The 19,669-nt window shown below is 35.5% G+C and overlaps 1 protein-coding gene across 1 annotated transcript in view; it reads right to left on the bottom strand.

Moving 5' to 3' along the window:
• Nucleotides 1-19,669, bottom strand: part of UNC13C (unc-13 homolog C) — a gene marked incomplete at both ends in the record, with an annotated part of 123,101 nt that overhangs the window by 82,200 nt on the left and 21,232 nt on the right. The window contains 5 exons of the mRNA XM_084213730.1: nucleotides 917-1,058; nucleotides 2,944-3,171; nucleotides 6,206-6,425; nucleotides 11,552-11,623; nucleotides 19,219-19,291. Coding sequence (XP_084069856.1) covers nucleotides 917-1,058; nucleotides 2,944-3,171; nucleotides 6,206-6,425; nucleotides 11,552-11,623; nucleotides 19,219-19,291 — 735 coding nt within the window. The remainder of the gene's footprint in view (nucleotides 1-916; nucleotides 1,059-2,943; nucleotides 3,172-6,205; nucleotides 6,426-11,551; nucleotides 11,624-19,218; nucleotides 19,292-19,669) is intronic.

The raw sequence follows: 19,669 nt of genomic DNA on the forward strand, positions 1-19,669 counted from the left end.
AGCTTGCAAAAAGCTTCCAGGTGTCTCTTTTCTCTGAAGTACCTATTTATTTCTAATACAAGTGTTAGAAACTGTGAAAGGAGTGGCATACATTGTTTAATTCAGCCAGCATTCTCTAGCTCCTTTTCCAGACAAATAGAAGCAGCATCTTGGACCAAAACTCTTTCACACTCCACTGAAACAATAACCTAACTCTGCAATAAGATAGCAGATTTTTTTGCCAAAATCCAGATTGTAAGAAGTTAACCTGTCATGTTTTGACATTGCACCTTCTAGAGGAAAACAGGGCTCTATTTCAAATGCCGGAACCCTCACAGAAATTGTTTGCACAGTTTATGTAGATAGGAATAGGGACAACTCCTTCCCTCTTTAAAGGAGGAAAGAAATATGAGAATAAACTAAACAATGCCATCATACCGTACTCTCCACATGTGACTCTCAGAAAACACTCTGTAAAAGTATGGACATTACAAACACACCAATCCTGACCCTGGAGTACAGCAGTTACTACCAAATTCCCCAGTTACACCTCAGAGAATCACAGCGTCAAATAAAAACACATTTACCTTGCATGGTCAGTATCTGGCACGTAGGAAACATTTCTAATGACAATACTTGGTATGTAAGGTTAAAGTATGAAAATTGTTACTTAAGTTCCCTTAAAGACTAGAATAATTAGACACCACCGACAGATCCCAAAAAAGACTTAATTATAAGCTGCATGATCACTATAAGATAAAGACAGAATAAATTTTCAAGCTCTCTCCATTCCGAACTTGCTAATTTCATAATTCTATAAATATGCATAGTGCAGACAAAACATGTTTTCAAATTAAGCCAATATTTCACTTGGTAGAGTTATATTATCTAAATGTAGATTTAACAAAGTAGTATCAACAGCATTTTCTCTACTTACAAATAGAATTTTTCATCCCATACTGGATTCAAATTTCCAAAAATAGTTTTTGTTCTTCGCTTGTTTTTGCCAACTTGAACAGTAACATATGGGTCACTTGAGCCAGTTTTGTCCTTAGCCTGCAAGCCCTGAGCACAAAGAACTGCAAGAAAGGAGAGAAATGTGCTTTAGGCCTCATAGCCTTTATTGCCAAGAAGTAAATGAGAGAGACAACAGCAACAGGAAACAAAGGCCTCACAGTGAGGGATCATGAAGGAACGGTTTCTGGATTATTTTCCCAATGTCTGTAACTCTGGAGACTGACTAGGTTTGTCTAACTACCCTTCTGTATCATATTTAAAAATATAGCTTAATAGAGTAAAAATATAAAGATTCACTACTGAGCACCATACAAATGCTTTTCACACATAATTCAAATACTTTTCTCAAACTTTGGTTTAGTGAAAATGGCAAGGAATATAATGTTGTACAACTTGTCTTGGGTCTGATAGTTCCCTAAAGTTCCCTGTCCCCCAGTAAATAAATAAAAAATCCCAACATTTCTCCAAAGATTCAAACTAACATTTCCAAAGTAAAGCCTCCAATAATATAAAAAGTATGCCCTGTGGCTTATGGAACTAAACATGAGGGACATTGCTGCCATTTGTTCTCTTAAGAGATGAATCATGACTTTTAGAATACTTTCTATGCTATCACAGGGAGAGTAACAGTTTAGATCAATTATCATTAACTGTTTAAGTATTTGCTATCCTTTCTGACAGTGTGGGTGTATAGTTAATAGATATGAATTTAGTGGCAAATATACAATTTTATTTTCCATCATAATTCATAAAAGTGGAAATCTCAGGAGAAAGCAGAACTGTCAAAGAGCAGCCTACCAAAGCCAGAGAACTGCAGCTAAAAGACTTGCTCTGGCTCTTACCATTCAGTAGCAGTTTGCTTTGTTATTTTGCACATATTATTTAAATCCTCTCAGTGGTAAAATTGAGTTAACATTCTCTGATGTCAATCATTTTGGATAATGAAGCTCCCTTGGCGTGCTCAGAAAATGATTACCTAAAAATGGCACCTGGCTCAGCAGATCAGCTCTCAGTGTGGGTTCAGTCATATGTGCTGACTTCAGTGAAAGAAGTAAAATTCTGCTATTCTTTAACATATCCAATTTCTGAAAACACTCTTAGGAATAAAATAGCATATTTTGTCTTCCCCATTCACTGTAAATCCACAGGAAAATTTTAGAAGGCAAGGAAGTATCCCTCTCTTATTTATGCAGTAGAATGAAGGGACAGCCCAGCAAAAGTCTTCAAGGATTAAACTGTATGTACATATTGCCCTGAACACTAGACAGCCTTCAGTATCCTTTAGAGGTAGAACTAAAAATAAACATATGAATTAAATATGTCCCTAGTGCTTGGTGACAGTTCCAAAATTCCACAATTATTCTTCTGAGTTTCATGCACCACCTTTCAACCTTCAGAATAGCCTCCATTTATGCTGAGGTTTTAGTTCAAAAACTGAAATGTCAGAGGACCTGGAAATCTTCATGAGCAACCAGGCTAATGCAATTGGAAGCCATCTGGAATATGTTTAGAGTGACCAGAATTATGCAACATCAGCATCTCTAAAATGGAACACACCCTTAGTCAAGCAATGTGAATGGATAATAAGTTTCAAAACCAATGGGATCTGGAATTGCACGCTCTAATGTTTTTGTAATCACTCAGAGCCTTTTTTTTTTTTTTTTTGTGAACTTAAAACTGGCAAAAACTCATCCTTAGCACAGAAGATATTGGTAAGAGGTAGAGGAGATACATTATTTTTACTTGTCTTCCTTCCTATAGCAATAAATATAAAGTGGGTTCGGCAACTTAAAACTCAACTCTTGCAGTTGGCATCCTATAAATTCCACTGTTTCTATATGCACCAAGTATGCAATTAAACACACAGTCCAGCTCTACTTATAAAAAAATCTCGCTCCTGAATCAGGGAAGAGGAAAGAAAGAGCTCTTAGAACAGAAGAAAATTACCTGTGATAGTTATTTTTGCTGACCATTTGGATGTTCCATCCAAAACACTTTGTTTTGCTGCTTTTGTATATTGCACAAAGTCTTCCTTAGAAATATTAAACATTTCCTGGATCACTTCAAACACCTCTGGTCTATTTTTCTCACGAATCTTCATTCTTTCCTTCATAGCACTGATAATATTCTGTGTTTTGTCTTCTGCACCATGTTTGGAACTTTTCTCAGCTGCTCCTGGAATGAGAGAAAAGGTCACCATTGTTATTGAAAATTAACTTTGTTCTTTTTCCCCCTCTAAGGTCTTCAATCAACTCTTGGTACAGCAGTACCCGAAGAAGATCTTTGTTTCACTTGAATAATACCTCATATATATATATATATATATATATTCTTTGTGATATCTAAAATTATCAGTTGATATAGTTTAACATGAGGGGTTAATAGTCAGCTTCCATCAGTGTTATGTGTTATACATAAAATTATTTATTAAACCAATACTATTCAGTGCCAATCAGTACTGGGGAAACATCTCAATATGCGTACTGAGCAGAAAGCACAAATTTGTGATCTCAAAACTTGATCATTCGACACTACACCTGTGGTATTAAACTCAGACACTTTTTGGAAAGGAGAGCTTACCCAAGAAAATAATTTATCACAGGTATGGAACAGAAAAGTTCCCCTCTCCAATAAAATGGTCATTACTGATAAGTTCAGTAATTATATGAGGATGGTAGAAGAGATCAAGGGATATTCTCCTTCTTTTGAAGGAGTTTTTGTTGAGGCACTCAGCTTGCAATGGCTAAAGAAAATAGAGCTGGAAAGGGTCATATTTCAGCATAAGATTTCAGTGAAGACTTATAAACCAAATATTACATGCTTTGTTTTCTTCAGTTTTCAATGTGTCAGAAGGTTTCTTAGCCCATTGGAGGGCAACTGATATCTACATCTATAGAGAGATGTAGAGTAGGAAGGCATAATGTTACAATATTGGGAAAATATGGATAAAATACCAGGTACCAGTGATCTCAGCCTGACAAAAGGCTGAATTATATGGCCTCTTCAAGGAGTTTTCCACGGCTACCAAATCTTGAGAAATCTTGAAAATCTCTTGATTAGAGTACCTAATCTTTTTGAATATGGAAGACCAAAGATTATCCAGACTGAAAAATTAGGAATTAGTAGAAATAGATTTATGTGCTACCATAAAAGAAAGCACCAGTTAAATTTTTTTCTAGTGATTTTATTATAAAAGAGATGATTGCTGAGCTGTCTGGAAAATATGACAGGTCATTCTTAGAAGATGCAGGAGGGAACTTTTTTTCATTTTCTCATATTTTCTGCCCTTCCTTAAAAAGTAGAAATGCAACAACATAACTGAAACCCTGGGCACAATCTGAATGGCAATAACGTATACGTGTTATAAACCTTGTTGATTTTTGAGACCACACAGATAAAACTGAAATATGTGTTAAAATACAACTTCCTTTAAGTAAATATCTTTTCTTTATACCCATTTGTTGCAACTGGTTTTACATCTCCTATTGCTAACAACCTCTACTGCTGTCTATCAACAACTCTTTTCATGCAGTATTGATCAAACTAATTAAGACAATAGTGTAACTTACATTGCACAGCAAGTTAACAAGCTCCTTTCACCCTTGGGACTGATACAAACTCAACAAGATTGAAATCAATTCTAATTTAATATTGCACCTAGTACTAGAAAGGAGATCTTATTGAAGATGAGAGAGCTAATGAAAGTGCTACTGTTTTTTTCCTAATCTAATTTAGAACAAGTTTATATATTGACCCTAAAGATCTTGAGATGTGAATTCATTTCTACAGCCTACATTAGCAATCATTATATATTAAAAAAAAGAAATCACAGAAGTTTGAAGGCGAATACATCCTACTGATTACGAGGTGGGCAAAAGAATGACTATGATAAAAATAACTACATTTCACTTTATAACACTGTTAGCATCAGCTTTCTCAGAAATAGAGATTTAACCAATTGGTCAATTCATTTTTTCAACGGAAAACAAGGAACATGAAATTTTCAAAGTAGTATACTATGAACACTGAACAATTTATCTGTTGCAAAAATTATGACAGGATGCTCAGAAACATTTGAATACTAATGAGAAGAGTGGGATCCCTTAGGCTTGTTAAATATTTTATCTGCAATTTGCCTTCTAGAGGCTTTGTTCTTTTAAGACTCAGTTGTTTGGGTTGGTGATATGGGCCAGAGAACAGCAGCCCAGTTTCAACCACAGCGCAGAATCACAGTTAAGCACAGTTAGGAAGTTTGATTTAGACATTGATCACTGATTTATTGTCCATGGGGTCAGTTGCTCTGGGAAATTTTAATTAATTCCTGAGCAGTGCAAACCTTGAACATCCATCCTGCATGACAGCTCCTCACACAGAGAATACAGTGAAAAGAAGGAAGAACTGAGTGAAATATCTACGTAGTTTTCCTACATGTAGAAGCTCCGGAACACATCAACAGTGAACAATTTTGAATAACTCCAGAGTATGGAAGCCCATTCCATTCCCGCATCAGAAAACTTCCAGGTCTTGATTTTCTATGGCTTAGAATCTCGTATAATAATTGTGTTGTAATTTAAGAACCGTTTCAATACACCTGATATATTTTCACAGAAGAATGTGTGGTGGCTGGAAACAAGCTGAGCAAGGAAAAAGCAAAGAAAAGGAGGTTGTTTTGCTTTCATTCTAGTGCCAAACGGCTTACTGACTAATTTTTTTCCCTGACACATACAGGATTTAGTATTTTGAAGGGACGAGATCCTACTTACTGTTTCATATTTTTTACTAATATATAGCACATCAATATGATTACAGTAAGTAGCAGGAATATTTTTAAAATATTTCCTTTGACATTTGTGTTTTGAGTTAAGTAAAACAAAGAGGGTTTATGTCAAGTAATAAATTGCTCCAGATATTGCCATAGGCAGTGGAAAGTAAATAATTCACTGATGTTAGCAAGCATTATTTTATAAAAGCCCAGCAACATTTGACAGATTTCAAGGACAAAAACAAAATGAATAGGTTTTCCAACAGTAGGTTTTTCTAACAGTAGGTTTTCTCTGAAGCTTCTGGCTAGCTTCTAAACTGAGGAGCATCAACACACCTTCACTCATTTTGGATGATCTGGTCCCTCATTTCAAGATATTGCTGAGCATACACACAAAATCAAAAGGTGTGAATTAATACAAGACTTCAGCTATCATGAAATACTCACTCTGCAAACAGTCAGCATTTAAGAGGTCTTGGCACTTCTCATGGCATTTGACACCACATTCAGTGCATCTCATGCCTTGTCTGGCTATGCCCCAAAGCAGCCCTTCACATTCATAACAGTATGTGGGAGTTGTAGCTGTCCAGATTTCAAAGTTATGAGGTGTAGTTGATGATATTGGATAGATCAAAGCCTGCAGGGTCTTCTTGAAGACATGTATTTTCTGTTGGGTAAGAAAAGAAAGATTTCAGGTGTATTGCATACCACAAGTGAACTGTTTCTAAACGATATGCTATTTACTTAAAATGTTATAAAATATCAGAATATACATAGAAGTATAAAATAATCTGTAAAATACTGATTTAATAATTTGGTTTACACTTTGAAAATAACTCTGCTTGACTGTTTTGTCTGATTACACAAACAGAAGAGTTAAGTTGGAATAAAGTCATTCAATTAACAGAAAGTCTTATACAAATATATTTTTATATTTTCAGGCAGAAAAAAAAGCAGCATTACATTCATTGGGGCATATTAAGTAGCTACCTACAATTAATTCTGAATATTTAAATACTTCCTATGGGGACTTAGACACACTGCACAAAATGCCTTTTTATTATATACAACACCATCCTCTAATACCAAGTATCCATATAACCTCATCAAATAAAAGCAAGCCAATTGTAGGGTTCCATTTTCTCTGTATTCCTATAATAGCATACTTACTACTTCATTTTTAAGCATCAACTTGCTTTTTACTATAGACAAGAATGATCCATACTCTCAAAAGTCCAAACCCATTTCTTGGACTGTTTTGGCTTAAAACTCATGACTAGTTGTACTGCAAGAACAGTTCAGTTCAGTTTTGGCTATTTACTGATTAGTACTGTAAGAACTTCAGTATCAGCTCCTTAGTGCCTAATAAGATGCAAACAAAGCAGTCTCTGTAGTTTTGCACACAAGACCTTGGCTTAAATGGGCACAATGCTCTGGTTTGTTTATCTGAGCTTTTTTCAGGCACCCTGATCTTCCAGATACAGGCAATTTACTGGGAATAAGAAGAGCTCAGCAGCCTGTAGGCAGCACTTGGCACCAAGCTTAGGTGGTTTCTGCCTTTTTTAGGGAGTGGGTGTTCACTAAACGCACACGTGACTGCCATGGATGTATAAGTTCTAGATTAATTCCCTTATAAAGGACTAATTGTTTCTTTTAGAAAGAAAAAACTGCATTATAAAAAATATCACCATATTATTGTTTTTTAGAATGAAATAATAATCCTATCACCACAGTCTCATGGTATTTCTTATTTTAGAAAGAAGAAACAATATTATAAAACATATCACAGTGGGATATTTCTGAAAGTCTGCCTTTCCTACCTTGTCCTCCTCTGGTGTGGATATTATGCAAGATAGCTCTAATGCTGGCTATAAAGCTGTGGCAAGGGAATAAGATTTTGGAATTTGTGTGGTTTGTCTATTTTTTTTTAACATCACTGCCACAGTTCTGACAATACAGGAAGTAAAGCAAACTTATTCAGTTAAACATTTGTTAACATTCCCTTATCTTTCATATTCAGCTGTGGTAATTGTATGCCAAATGGAAGATATTAAACTGTCTAAAAATATGCTGACATATTCTTGGTTTTATGTACCTGCATCTCTACTGAAACTTGTGAGATATTCTGCTAATAATAGATTGTCTGATAAAAGTAAAATATTCTTTTTGGGTGCGTATCTGCATAATGTTGCACAAAGTCATCAACTGAAGGACTTTTGCTACCACAGGAAAACCAGTGCCATGTAGCCATAGGGTAGCCATTCATTCATAGGGTCAAGCACTAAAATAATAAAACCAAATATTAGGTATCTTAGGTTGCAACAGCACTTACTGAAGTTAGTAGTTACTGCTGAAAGCAATATCCATCCTGTGGAGCCTGGCCAAAGATATATGGTGAGACATTTCATGGACATCTGATCTGAGCACAACTCAGAACACTGAAAAACTGAACTAAGAAAAAAACTTGATACAGCAGAAAAGACTAAAAAAATACTGAATTGCCCTCCAGGGGGCTTCTCAGCTTATCCCAATAACTTCCCTGAAAGCAAGCTAAGCTGTCCACCAGTTTGATTTGGCAGAACCTAAGAACTGTGATAGTAATGACCACCTAACTCTGGAGAACAAATTTTTGTCTATTACTCCACTTTTGCCTTCCATGTTACTGGAACCAGAAAGGAAATTTTAAAACAATCTAAAGTGAATTTCTACAGCTTGCTGAGGAATAGTGTTTCTCAGAAACCACTGATTACACTCTCCCACTCCTGTGCTCATGTAGACTCAGTACAAATCCTGCCCTTTCATCCTGTTCAGCTTCAATATTTTTCACATTATAAATGCTTTCAGAATTTTGCCAGTAAATTTCCATTTTTTCTGAAATGTCAGTAAGTAATGAAATTTACCCTCAACAGGCCTTAAAATAAACATCTGAGGGTAAATGAAGTTTTTCAGCTGAAAGACACAATTTGTAGATTGGTTTTGCTGCTGAACATGTTCTTTCCCCTGTTGTTAATAAAGCAAATTGCAAAGAAGAATTTTATTTCTCTTACTGTCTAGAGGCTTTCATTGCTATTATTCTCCTCTGTTTAAATGTTTTTGTTATGTGAATTGCAGAGTATAACAACATTGCACTAATAACTTCCAATATAACTATATAACTAATAACTGGTTTGGCAACATTTAGCACTACTAATATATAGGAGAATTATTTAGTTATCTGCTTATCCTCTAAAGGGAAATTTACTTCTGTCATATTCTACCTGAAATACTTCACGATGTCATTGCTGTATAATTTTCAAAAATGTGTAGCTCTGTCTTTGTTCAACAAAGCAATTAAATGGGTGCTCAACTGAAAGCATATGTCTAAGTATTACACTGTTTAAAATGTCTTTGGATCTGTGCTTGAGAACACACAAACTCAGTGTGTCTTGAGTGTGTTGTACCAAAAGGATAGCAGTGACAGGTGGCAAAGCTCAAAGCCTTAACCTCAGGGTGTAATTTTCTGAGTAGGTGGCACTTGAGTTTTAATAAAGGCATTAGTTCAAAGAACTTTCATACTGAATTTAATCAGCCAAATAACCCACACCCACCAGAGTCATTAATATTCCCTCCAGAAAAAACCTGGGGGAAGGTAAAAACTAGAAAAGCCCTAATCAGAGGAATAACTTGCCCAAAGGGGATGTTTTTTCCTTAAATTTCATTGGTGACTTCATTTCTTCATCTGCATTTCACATCTTCATTTTGTGGAGAGTATCTGGAGAATTCTTTTTTGCCTGAAAACGTCTGTCCTTTTTGTTTTCAAATCTTGCTCCAACCAGTGTAATGATGCCCTAGGTTATTAAGTTTGTCTGGCTATTTAGAGAAGTAGAAAAGTAATGCCTTTCCCTTGTCTTAAATATCTTGCAAGAGGCTTTACTGGCTGGACCCTTAGATTTGTCTGGAAATGAGCACTCCCTGGACCTTGGTACGTGTAGTGAGGGTGGCATAGGACTGGCTTCTCTTATTCACCTCTTCTCTGAATTAGCTTTTTACATTTTCTCATCAAATAAACTTTCATGCATCTAAATTACATTTGCTATCTGCCTTTGGACTTATATTTTTATTTCAAGATTTCTTCAGAAATAACTATTTCTGGTACACATTTTTTCATATGGCATGGTTCAAATGGAGGATAGAGGTATAAAAATACATTCAAAAGAATTTTCCTTTTCCATTTCTCCTGAATCAGAATTCAGCAGTTTCTCTGGTTGATCAGAAGCATTGGAGACTTATTTGTACTGAGCTGTTCACTGAGACTTACTGACTTCTTTTCCCCCTCCTGAACAGGACCATTTAAGTAAAAATCCACAAGTGCAGTCCAAATTATTCTTTCTTGTCCTGCATTTATTGACAATTAATATTATTTCCAAAACTTACAACTTTAGCCCTTCAAAGTCAGAGCCTGTTAGTTTTTACACAAGAGGGGCCATGTAAATAAATAGATGAATCTGGATTTTTTGTCATAAAAGGTAGTGATACTTTATATATATAATGTTCTTTGCTTAGTAAACATCTTCTAGTAAAGTACATGGAATATTTCAAGGTCTTTTACTGAACTCAGCTAATTTGGTACAAACTACAACAAAGAAAAAGAAAGTCTTGATTTTGTAGCCCTTGGATGCCATATGTTTTTTTCTCTATAATTTTCCCTCAGCCTCGAACTCCTTAAGATCCCATAGTTCTCCATTCTATTAACCTTTGTTGCTATTTTGAGATAGCAGAATAAAATAACTACTGCCCTTTCTGGAAGTACATTTCAAACACCAGCTCTTTTCTACCTCAGCAATCTATCCCTGAGCACCACCAAATCATAAATTCATGATTACCACATAAACAGAGAAAGTTCACAATAAACCAGGTAAGAACAATGGACATCAATATTTGTGCTACGTGTTCCAGTTCCCAGAACACCTGTCAGTATTTTCTGTTCTCCCATTCTTCTGCTATGTACCTTGACAACAATGTAAGAAAAATTCAACTCTTCATTTTTCTTCAGAAAGGATGTATTTCAGAAGGTTATGTATGCACTAGCAATTTGAGGAGCACAAAATGGGCCTGTATTCCTTCAAATGATTGCATTTGCTTAGTTCATATATAGATCTTGCATCACATTTTAAGTATTCCTGAACAAAATGGCACATGTTGTGTTTTTGTTCAAAAAAAGTATTTTCCAAATCAAAGTGAAATCACAAATGGAAAACCACAGCTCATGCATTTTACTAGCTATGATGGTACATGTTTTCAAAATACTCTTGTGGTTATTTCTTGTATAAATAAAATATTTCTTATAGAATTACATATGTTATTAGCATGAGTTACATTAAAAAATCAAATACTTCCCCAAGGACTGGGAAAAATGATCATAAAAACCCATCTTGCAGAGCCCAGTCATTCTAATTGCATTCCCAGTGTGATGAAGATAGAAAGATGATGAAAGATTGCAGGTAAACTTGGTACAATTGGACAGATTAAAACAAACGGCTTCCCTGGGTAGCTGTTTTGTAAATCAAAGGTTTTCTTGGTTAGTCCCCCCTGACCATCATGGATGGGAGTCAGCAGAAGCAAACCTGGTCTTGCTACTGTGGATCTGTCAGCAAATTCTGCTCAAGTTCCCTGAAAGTTTCTACACTAAATAAATGGAATACATTCTATTTCATCCAGTTTGGAGTGTGTAAGGCTGAAATAGTTTTTAGAGATCTTTGACCAAAAATTTCTCTGTTACCTAAACATCTTAAACCTGTCACTGAAAACACTTACCATTTCTTCAGTGTTTATGGAGGTCCGGATGAGCATGGCCATGGAAATACCAGATTTCCGAGCTGCAAGGGTCTGTTTAAGGCAAATGCAAAACAGTTACCAATTATACAAGTAACAGCAGCTGTTGAATCGAATGGGATGCAAATACTACTTGATTATACTACTGGATGTAAACAAAACTGTAAAAGATACAAAACCTTTTAGTTAATGTTTGCAGCTCATAATTTTTAGGGTTTCAGTACATAATGGAAGTACACTTCCCATCATATTACTGTTTCTTTCAGCAGTGCCCAGCTGAATTGCCATTTCTAATAAAAAACCTGTAATTCAGAGATTTGTGACTCAGTTTTTTTAAACCACAGGCTGTCACTGTTTTTCTGCTTTGCTAACCAAATTAATGTGGTACAAGGATAGGCATCCTGCCCTAATTTGGAAGCTGACTGTGCCTGCAGCAACATGGGAGATCATTTTGCAGTAGTCTTATGGTTCAAGTTGTCAGTCTGTATAGTTTTTTATAACTCACTGAGCATTTTAAAATGGTGTGTATGTATATAAAATGCTACTTAAATAAAAAGACCTCAAGAAATCTTGAAGTATTATTTAAAGAAAATAAAAATATCAATTCAATTCAATTTCTATACAGAGAAATACTCTGGCTATTTGAGACAGGAAAAGAGACCAGAATTCTGTGTCAATCTGTCCTCATTTGGCCACATGATGTTATTGGTATATGGACAACTTCTGGTTCTGAAGACAATGCACTTGGTTGTAGAGATGAACTCTTTTGAAGTAGTACAGTACATACAAAGGGACTGAAAGGAAGCAATTTTAATATACAATAAACAAGGAATTTTTATATTCCTTATTGCAATGCCCCACAAATCTAAATGGGTCCTTGAGAACTAACTAGCGAGTATAATGATCAGAAATGACCCTGGGGAAATCAGTTGTGTGTGTTTTACAAATAGTATTTTGAATCTGAATATCACTTCTACTATCAATAATCCTTTTGGCCTGACAGAAACAGATAAGATTTATTCCACTGTGCACAATATCAACCACAACACTGTTATATTACTGGACTGCTCCTGGAATGCTGTTTTCATTCCTCCTTTCTCTTATTCTTTATCATTTCAAGTGTGTTTGTACACTTGTGCCTTATCTCTGTTCTTCTGTCATCCACTATCTGCTTTGTCATGCTTTGCTGCCCTCACAGTCTAGCAGGGTGTGGATCAATTATACCACCCACTAACCATAAGTCTGTTGTTGCCTTTGTTGTGAGGATACAGATTTTCACCTAACTGTGAAGTGGGTCTCTGCAGTCCATAATTACAGAACTCTTACAGCAGAAGTTTAAATGATACTTTGTATGTGACATTCTTATTTTTGTGAAATGCATACTGGGCCAGAAGCAATTTAGGCTTACATCAGCAAAGGAACTGCATCATTAGTCTCTGGATGAAGAGACAATTCCAATTTTTTCCAGTTATATAATTTTAAACACTGGTATATTTAAAATGGATTTCTATTTATTTATTTATAAGATTGTTCAATTTTAATTTTAAATGTTCACTTTCCCTAATTCAATTTTCAATACGTTTCTCTTGATAATAATTAAACTTGCAGACTGACACAGAATTATTAATCTTGTGAAACCAATTATAGGGTAAGAAATCATCCTTGGCTTAGTAGTATTTGATTCATCTCCTCTTACAAAGAACCTTCCCTTTTTTTCCTCTTTTAAACTCAGCAATTTACCAACTCTATGCCATTAATTTGGTATCAGATTCTCCATTCCGTTATTATTAAGTAAATAATCCTGTTTACTTCTCTGTGACCATCCTTTAATTCTGTGAATGTGGGAAATTCTATTGGTATGTGCCAGTGAGATTGACAGCCACAGGAAAGATTAAACAGCATTCAGGCTTTGTTTTTTCACACTTTTTGTGTCAAACACAACGCTACAAGACCCACATATCAAAGTTAAAAATGGCAAGTGAAAATGCTTTTGGATCATTAAGAGGAAAAGAAACAATTTTCATAATCAGTAGAGTTCTGGGTTTTAAAACAATGTACTGTAAAAGCATCAAATTTTGATCCCTCTTGAAGCACAGGTTTTTGCTCAAAGTCTTGACAAGTAGCCATGAAGATTTTCTTGCCTGCATTATGCCTGTTTTATAGTTTTCATGTCCCCTACACTTAGGAAGGGATTTGACCCTTCTAGGTGTCAGTTGCACAATCCTAGCCATTCCAAGCAAAAGAGCAATGTGAATGACTTGTCAGGACAGGAGCACAAAGGGCATAAGAACATTAACCTCAAATATAGGGCAATGACTACTGCTGTGTTCTGTCCTCCAGCAATACCAAAGAGCATGAGCCAGCAGAACTGCAGTTTCATGCTACCCCTGTAAGTCAATAAACAGATACTATTTCCTGTGAGAAAAAAAATGGGGAAGCAATTTTGACCCTGTCATGTGTCCTCCAAGTCCAGTTCTCCCAAGGGGTGCCCTTGGCATCATGGAGCTTTACTATTTTCTTCTTAATCAGAAATGTGTCTAAAATTATAGCACAGTGCCCTATATAAAATAACAAAACCTAATAGGAAACAGATAATTAGGCTGTTCTCAATAAAGTGTTTGTTATGGTGGAAAAAAGTGATATCTAGAGGGATTTGTGATAAAACAGTAAATTTAAAAGTCATATGGATTAAATTTACAGGGATTTTAGTGAAAAAAAACCCACAAGGATTATTTCCATTTATGTATCACTGTCAGAACAAACAACATCTACAAGAGAAACCCCATAAAATGTTTCTGTTCTCAAACATTGAAGTCGGTGATAATTCAACAGCATGAAGCATTGAACACATAGCAGTATCACTTCTTAAGTATGGAATGAAACGAGGAGGAGTGAGCATTTTGTAAAGAGAAAGGGGAGAAAGCTGCCAGATTTATCTATGGGAAACAAGGTGACAGGTTATGAACATAACAAGAAAACTTCTTCCCCTATTGCCTCTCTGTTTTTAAGCAGCAGCAAGAAAGAAAGAAAGGTAAGTGCAGCTCATCAGCTGGAACTTCCAGCAAGTTCAAAATGTCAGAGCATCAAAAGAATATCGAGAGCAACAGGATCCTGCAGTGTTTCACACCTCTCCCTTAACAGGACACAGAACCTGTCAGCAGTTTATACTTGTGTACTCTCTCAAACTGATGTCCAGCTACTACCTCATGTCCTTCCTTAGGTAAAAATTTGACTTGCAGAGCATAAGGACTTTAAGTATTGTTGAATTATGAACATATGAAAAAAATTATCAAAACCAAAAAGCCTAGCAAAACCCCCAAACAATAAGAGATTATAAAGCAGACCATTGTCTATTTAATTTTTAATTTGTTTTGAAACTCTCTAATACAGGATTTAAAATAAATTAGTCTCCTTTATGCTCAAGGCCTTCTAGACTACCTAATAACTAGTATCTATGCTGTCTAATTTACTGCCTCCAAATTTGCCTTAGCAGCTTAAATAAATAAATTAATATAATTAGAAGTCGTTCTAGCAAAAACATTGAAAAATGGTAACTGCAAGTAAAAGCAAATTGGATTCAAGCTATAATTACATGTTAAATGATCAATTGTGTTGAGGGAAAAAAAAGAGAAGAAGTCTCTTCTATCACAATGACATAGGCAAACTGTGTCTTGCACAGCTGAAATAGCACAGAGGAGCAAACAGTCAGGCTCATGACTGCTGGCTGTGCCATGCAATACTCATTCCTCTGGTTTTACAGAGGGTTTCAATTTTCTTCACTGTTTTTCCTTTTTTCCTTAAAAAAAAAATCTACACACTGCTATCAACAGGGAGAAAAAAGTTGAAGACAAACCATTTTTCATCACTTTAGAAATGCTGATATTATTTTTAATGTGATGTAAAAGTTACCCACTAGAGGTGAATGTGACAAAAATTTCATTGTTTACAGCCTTTAAAACATGCACAATTTCAGAACTATTTCTTTTTGAGCAACAACAGGTATATTGCTCTAGGGATGTCAACTTTATTATTTTGGAAGACAGATTTGTACCATTTCTGGGGGTGCTGGGGTGGAGGGGGTAGGAAGGAAGACAAAATAACTTGAGAGGCAGTAAGGTATGAGGGAAATTACTTAGCCCTGTCCCACAACATTTTCTATTAAAAAGGTTGATGTCCAATACTGAAATACTCAACAGAACTGCAGTATTGAGCCCAGAAAGAAGATTTAGAAAAAAAAGACAATTCAGCTCCACTACATAATCATTACTGGACACAGATGTCATCATCTGCTTTTTTCTTCATATCTGTAGCACAGACACAAAAGCATGATTTGTCCAACCACAAAGGTAATTATATTGTTATGATTTGTATTTATTAGACTTAAAAAAGCCCTCACAAAAATACAAATACTTACAATGTTATGATTTATCTATTTAATGTATGAATATTTTTATTAGTAATATAACTGAATTTGCCTATCAATGATTAGAGGAGTTAAGAAAATGAACTGCTGATGGCAGAATTAATGTAAAATAGTCCAGGTATTTAGCTGACAACATACAAAACCAGAGAATATGATATCTGAAATTTAAATTAGTATCTTCTTTATATGAATCTTAAATTACCATATTTGAATTCTAGCCTCTATAAATGTTTTTTATTGTGGAGACACTTATAGAAAAAATTTTCAGTGCATTATCATTTTAGCTGAAACAAGCAGTTGTTTCATCTGGTGTGCTCACTTCAACAGACGGCTTTACAACAAGCAGCAAAGATTCACAAATTATTTTTATGTTCTTATAATCAAATAAAGCCAGGGTACAATACAGTCTTGATTGATCAAAAGAAGAAATTGGTCTGATTACAGTGATTACACAGTATGACATCGCCTTTAAATTGAATTACCACAATAATTTTCTAGAATCTTCATAAGATTCAAAATGATGACTGGCATGAACAAAAGCAAAGGCAGTAAAATAGAACTACCTTTGGCTATGGCTGAGCAGATCAGCAACACCTATTTGGCCACTGTGAGATAAAAACTTCTAACCTCCACTATAATTATTGATATTTCTCTCCATGGTTGTTCTCACCTCAACTCAAGCTCGAAAGACTCCAAAAGAGAATATCTTTTTTTAAAAGCAGAAGTTATAGCAATTCCATCAGCAAGTGCACTGGATTCTTTTTCCTGGCTCCACAATAAAAGATCCATTCATGCTCGCTGTATTCTTACTGCACTTGAACCATCACTTCTCCTTGCACTCTCTCTCTCTCGTGTACCAGATATATTCTACCAGAAGTCTAATAATGACCCATGACTGCAGCAAACAGAACTGTTCCTGCAGGTGGATTTTGACTGCCTTATCCTCTCCAATGACTGAATCTAAAATAAGCAGAGACTCCCAACGCATTAGCATACAAAAACTTTTCAGCAGTTTAGGAGGAGGAGAGCATCCAAAGGAGGGCAGTGAAGTGGTGAGGGGTCTGTGAGGAGCAGCTGAGGGCACTGGGTCTGTTCAGCCTGGAGGAGACTGAGGGCAGAGCTCACTGCAGGTACAGCTTCCGTGTGAGGGGAAGAGGAGGGGCAGGCACTGATCTCTGATCCCTGGTGACAGTGACAGGACACAAGGGAAGGCCCTGAAGTTGTGTCAGGGGGGTGGTTTAGGTTGGGTATCAGGGAAAGGTTCTTCCTCTAGAGGGTGGTTGGGTACCAGAGCAGCTCCCCAGGGCAGTGGTCACTGCATCAGCCTGACAGAGTTCCAAGAGCATTTGGACTCCTAGGCACGGGGTGTAACTCTTGGGAACGGTCCTATGCAGGGCCAGGAGCTGGACCTGATGACCCTTGTGGGTCTTTTTCACCTCAACATATTCTATGCTTCTGTGTTGAAAATTGGATTTTTTAAAATGTGAACTCATGAAAACAAATGGGAGTTAGAGATACCATCTTAAGAAAACATACAGAATTTTAATAAACATTGTATTGAGATACAATGCTGAAAGCATGAAAATAATGGAGTGAAACTGGAAGCGCAGAGGGACTAGGAAAATAAGGAAAACCAAAACTGATTGATACAAGAGAATTTAAAAAGTAGGGAACACTTTGAACTTCTCTTTCTCTAGGTGCCTAAGACTTTCCAATACCACAGGGGAAGCTTCATGCTTGAGACCTAAACTTTGTGCTTGTATCATCAGGAAAGATATTTGGAATATACTGACAACTTTTTTACATAAACTTCTTCAGCATTTTGGTATACATGATGCAGAGGAGAACACATTCGTATAAGGCACCAATTTTCCTATGATTAAATTCTTGGTTGTAAAATAATTTTAACTTTCCAATAGAAGGTCATAATAAAACAGGACATTAATGGAATCTGTAACAGTTACTATGATCATTTCAGAACATTTATAAATATAGAAGTACTTACCATAGCCTTAAAAATCCAGACAAGATAGGAAAGAAATTATAGAGAGTATTAATTTGTCAGATTCATTGCACAACAAAGAAAATAAATTATATTTATTTTAGTCAGCATCAAAAGAGTCTAACACTCATTTCTACCAATATTATTTCTGTTTTTCTGAAACAGTCATAAGTAAGCATAAGAAAGACATTTATTTTTGATGTCTTAATGTTCTGAGCTATACCTTTCTGTAAGCACTTCCAACAATTAAGAACAAAGCAGAGTGCCATTTAACATGCAATAAAGAATCAGCAGGACTATAGACTGTACTCATTTAATACAATTAATAGCAGAATGACTGCTGTCAAAAAGATGGTTTAAATGAATGTAGGCTTCACTTTGCTGTGCAGTGTAAGTTGTCATCTGTTTCAGAGGGAATTCTACTCTAAAATGGTTGCTGTGCTTTTTCTTTTTGACTGCTCCAACAGTGTGGTGGATCACGACAGAGTAACTGAACACAGAAACTGAGAAAACACTGAGCAATAATCGACAAAGGCTGATCTTTTAATGACAACAATAGTAACCATTTACTTAGTCAAACACTTCTTTATAGTGAGAAATTGGTTTGGGAACTCACCATCATCAGATACTAAATATGTATTTTATTGAATTATGAATTCTATACTACAGAAAAAGAGAAATGTGACTAGCACTTGAAATTCTTTGGGGCAGAGACACTCTTATTAATCTTGGAAGTCAGAGTAAATCTCAAAGGAACTGCCATTCTTTTCCACTGAAATTTATTCTCTTAAATGATTCTTGTTTACAATGACTGTTAAAAACCCTGATTACCTCACCTTGTACCTAAAGTATGCACAAATCTTTAAAATATTAATAGTGAAAAGGGCTGCTTTTTAAAAGGAACTTTCTTTCAGTTTCAAAATATATCAAGTGAAACAATATCCCAAACGATAACATCTTTGTGAAAATGAGTAGCTTTTTATTGCATGAAATGCACATTACTTGATTACACCAGTAATACCTAAATATCCAATGAGATATTCAGACTTATCTAGTACATTATAACAACTGCCTCATTGACTTTTACTGCCCTCAATCCATTCTTTCAAGACTCCTTTTTTCCATAAAACAATTGTTGCAAACTGTCATTCAGATGCACAATAGTAATTACAAGAAAGACCTGCACAACTGGCAAATGAATCAACAGTTTCAGAAGTTACTCACCACATCTCGAACAATGGGAAAAGATTTCTTTCTTCGTAGGTCTGGCATGCTGTCAATTCCATAGAGTCCACGACTGCAAAATAAAAAGGCAAAGAAGAAAATAAAAATATGGAGCTTACAAGGCTACATCCTTAAGAACTGCCTATAGTATCTCTATTTACAGTTAAAAATCAATATTAGCAGCTACCAGACAAAGGCACGTGCTCTAATTGAAAAACCAGTGCAAGAGTTCTTGGTGCTTTTTCTTCTGGCATTCACTCAAAACAGAGCAGCTAAAAGGTTGCTTAATACCTCCTAAAACTTTTTACCATTGATTTAGAAATTATAAGAAAAGGTTTCCATCATAAGTTTTTGTATATCTGGCAGTTGAGACGCAGCCTAACATTACTTACTGAACATCATTGATGTCAATGAACAGTTGTGTTAAATTTGATACAAAGTTTAAAATATC

This window comes from Fringilla coelebs, assembly GCF_963513975.1.
Source record: "Fringilla coelebs genome assembly, chromosome: 12".
Lineage (NCBI taxonomy): Eukaryota > Metazoa > Chordata > Aves > Passeriformes > Fringillidae > Fringilla > Fringilla coelebs.